The sequence below is a fragment of the Lactuca serriola genome, chromosome 1 (assembly GCF_051521515.1).
Source record: "Lactuca serriola cultivar US96UC23 chromosome 1, Lser_US96UC23_V15, whole genome shotgun sequence".
In the NCBI taxonomy this organism is placed as follows: Eukaryota; Viridiplantae; Streptophyta; class Magnoliopsida; order Asterales; family Asteraceae; genus Lactuca; species Lactuca serriola.
The window spans coordinates 157,522,648-157,526,333 of NC_136408.1; the positions used below are offsets into that span (position 1 = coordinate 157,522,648).

The 3,686-nt window shown below is 32.9% G+C and overlaps 1 protein-coding gene across 1 annotated transcript; it reads left to right on the forward strand.

The window, feature by feature from the left end:
* Nucleotides 1-219: 219 nt before the first annotated feature.
* LOC145071904 (uncharacterized) lies at nt 220-1,501 on the forward strand. Its single transcript, XM_079018389.1, has 3 exons — nt 220-485; nt 806-913; nt 1,000-1,501. The coding sequence occupies exons 1-3, from the start codon at nt 282-284 to the stop codon at nt 1,432-1,434; spliced, it is 747 nt and encodes a 248-aa protein (XP_078874515.1). The 5' UTR covers nt 220-281; the 3' UTR covers nt 1,435-1,501.
* Nucleotides 1,502-3,686: the final 2,185 nt, after the last annotated feature.

Here is a 3,686-nt window from a genome sequence, read left to right on the forward strand (position 1 = left end):
TCTTCCATTATCTATGAATCCTTTGGTGAAAGAGTTGATTTAAACGGGTATAGCTGGGCAGCTTTAAGTGACGAGACAAAACTCCTTTATTGGGACAAGTTTCATGTATGTATCTCATTTATGCAATTATTAGGTACTCATTAACTAAAAATCTCATCTTTATATTTTGTATTGTAGAAAAAGTGTCATTAGGATGATGCAAAAACTCAGTTAGTCCAAGCTTGTTGGGAAAATAAGGCAAAGGAAAGATATAGACAATATATCTACAATATAAGCTCAAAATGGAAAAAGTCGACTATAAAAAAAAACCTGTTAATATAACATCAGAAGTGTGGACATCCTGGACTGCAAGATGGAATACTGAAGACTTCAAAAAGAAATCAGAACAAAACAAAAAAAATAGGCGTAGAGGTGTAGCTGATGGACAAGCCCTTTCTACGCATACCGGTGGATCGACTTCTCATTCCAAGATTGCTTCTAATTTAGTAAGTACTCATTTAATTTTATATTATAGCAATCTACTTTCATTTAGATTTTTATAAGGACTAAGCATAAATACATAAAATAGCAATGTACTTTCATTTAGTTGTATGTTATTTTATTTTTCATTTTTCAAGAGTGGAGCCTAAATGCAAAAAATAGCAATCTACTTTCATTTACTTTTGTATCATAGCAATCTAGTTCCATTTCGATTTTTAAATGGGTTTAGCCTAAAAGTAAGTTGCTATTTTTTCATTTTTAAATATCTAAGCCTAAATGTAAAATAGCAATCTACTTTAATATTGATTTTTTTGTATATATGTAGAAGAAGCTTTGGGGACATGATCCGGCACACCATGAACTATTCTTGTATACACACACTAAGAATCACGATGGAGTGACTTTTTTAGTTGACAAAGCTAAAAAAATTCATGTAAGTTTTATTTTTAATAATTTCATGTAAGTTTTATTTTGATTTTTTTGTATAAGTTTTATCTCAACACAATTATAAAATTATAGGATGATTTTATGGAACGATGTGATCGGTTGGAAGCAATAAGAGAGGAAATTGATGAAGACAAACTATTTTATGATGTTGTTGGGGGACACGATCGAAAAAAGAGATTATATGGATTTGGCTCATATGGAAAGCGCATTCGTTCGAGTAAAGGATCTTCTGAAATGCATCGCGAACAGTACGAGGATAATAATGCCGAGACAAAAGTCGAGATTGAGAATTTGAAGAAATTAGTTGAGACGCAACGCGAACAATATGAGGATATTCAACAAAAATATGAGGATGTTCAGCAAAAATATGAGGATGCTCAGAAAAAGAATGTGGAGTTTCAGCAGAAAAATGTAGATGTTCAAGCTAAGTTTGAACAACAACTCGCACAAGCAATGAATGTCATTAACACATTGAGTGAACATGTCAAAAATTTTATTAATCGATGATAGAATATTATGTATCGAATAATGTTTTACGTTAAATTTGTAGCGACTTTTGATTTTGAAATATGAATCTTTTGATGTATTGGATATTTCTTTTAGTTTCTATAGAAATACTTTGTTATTTTTGGTTTTATATTAATTGTATTTTTGTAAATTGATATAATAAGTCAAATTAAATAACCGAATTTTATAGAAAAAATGGTATGGAACGATTGTTATGGAATTGACTACAAAAAAGTTGTTACGAAATATGTTACGGAATGAATGGCTACGGAATTTGTTACGGAACGAATGGCTACGGAATTTACTACGGAACAATTAGTTACGAAATTTGCTACGGAACAATTAGTTACGGAATTTGCTATGGACCAAATGGCTACGGAATTTGCTACAGAACAATTAGCTACGGAATTCGCTATGGACCAAATGACTACGGAATTTGCTACGGACCAAATGGCTACGAAATTTGCTACATAACAATTAGCTACGAAATTTGCTATGGACCAAATGGCTAAGGAATTTGTTATGGAACAAAATAGATACGGAATTTGCTAAACAATTCATTGTTACAGAATTGTGATGGAAGTGCGTTGTAGTTGAAATGCTACGGATAAACGTTGTAGCAACGACCATAGCAAAATTGCTACGGAACTATAATTTCGTAGTTAAACATTTTGCTACAAGAAATCTTAATATGGAATCTCATTGGCAAATTCTGTAGCAACTTTCGTAATTATTTAGGTTTAGCTACGGAATTACATCATTTTGCTACGAAATTTTTCCGTAGTTAAATCGAAATTTTCTTGTAGTGAACACTGATCAGCGGACACATTTTTGTGTTAATAAACTGATGTTATGTTCAACATTAACTAATATATACTCCTCACAATATTCCCTCAGAAACCAACTTTTTCATTCAAACGCCTTGCCCCTGTTTTTATTTCATTCATCTTCTTTCATATCATACAAATTGACCCATCTACCCTCGTCTCTATCAGATTATGTGAATGAGATCACGTTCACTCCATGGAACTCTCAACAAACTACTCTCAAAATACTTTTGCTCCTGTAACAAGGTCTGAATCGGCTCTGTTAGGGCATTAACGTATGTGCTAATAACTCTTTACGTCATAAAGTCATTTACACGAAAAATTATCATATTTCTAAGTTCTAACATTGGTTTTACGTACGTACGTGTATTAAAAAATCATTTGCAAAAAAACCTAATTGGACCAAACACTTAGAAAACCAAATGTTGCTTTATTTAACTAAAAATGTCAAAAACTGTGAAACAAGGAAGACATCTTTATAGACTTTTTAGAAAAAAAAATTATTAATATTTCACTAAAATGTAGCCTCAAGACCATTTATGCAATAATTATTTTGATATTGCTATATTTAGGAAAATGACGGAAATTATGGCAACGTGACCCACCTTATATAACTTGTTACGTGGTGGAAGTTACTTGATGGAAGTAACTGTAACTGTAACTGTAAGTGTAAGTATTTATATGGGCAAACCGGTTTCCTTTTATATGAAACATAATCACAGAACTTTTTTTATCACTCACAGAAACAAATCCATGAGGATACCAATAATTTTCTAGCAATCTTCTATCAATTTGGACATCATGATGGAATCAGTGGCTTCATTTGTGAAGCAGATTGATAATCCAAGTACGCTCTTTGTCACTGAAATGGATTCGTGGCGTTTAAATTGATTAGAAAAGTGATTGGGATGAATAGATTTCTGAAATTAAACATGTGGTATCAGGGTCTTCTTTTGGCTTTTAATCAATTTGAATAAAAAACTCCCGTTCCTATTATCATAAACACCCCAGTATAAAATAAAATAAAAAACCAGAACTTCTGTGATTCTTGCATGAAATTTTATGGTAAAAACCCATTAGAAAACTTGCTTTTATACATAGACTCATATAGCTTTGGATTCTAGGTTTTAATCCTTCAAACGTGTCCCCTTGGTTTTCAGACGTTATGACGTTGTGAAGGGGCGTCCTTGATATCGATGGCGACGCTGCCCCTCAAAACTTCGAAACCTTTGCCCTTAACGTCGAGGGGCACCGCCGCACCGGCGTCTGAGTAAGTGGCGTCAAACGGCGTTCAGGAATGGGGACGATGATTTTATTCTTGTTTTTTTCGTATGAGTTGTAACACAATGGCATCATGGGCTGAAGCTAAAATCCATGTAATCTGGGCTGAAGCTCCTTAACGTGGATTGTTCTATTAGCCCAATT

What these genes read in the sequence shown, in the direction of transcription:
- LOC145071904 (XM_079018389.1), top strand. Translation starts at nt 282, where the DNA reads ATGGAAAAAGTCGACTATAAAAAAAAACCTGTTAATATAACATCAGAA. An exon ending in CCAAGATTGCTTCTAATTTA is followed by an intron (nt 486 to 805) that starts GTAAGTACTCAT and finishes GTATATATGTAG; the next exon opens with AAGAAGCTTTGGGGACATGA. An exon ending in ACAAAGCTAAAAAAATTCAT is followed by an intron (nt 914 to 999) that starts GTAAGTTTTATT and finishes ATAAAATTATAG; the next exon opens with GATGATTTTATGGAACGATG.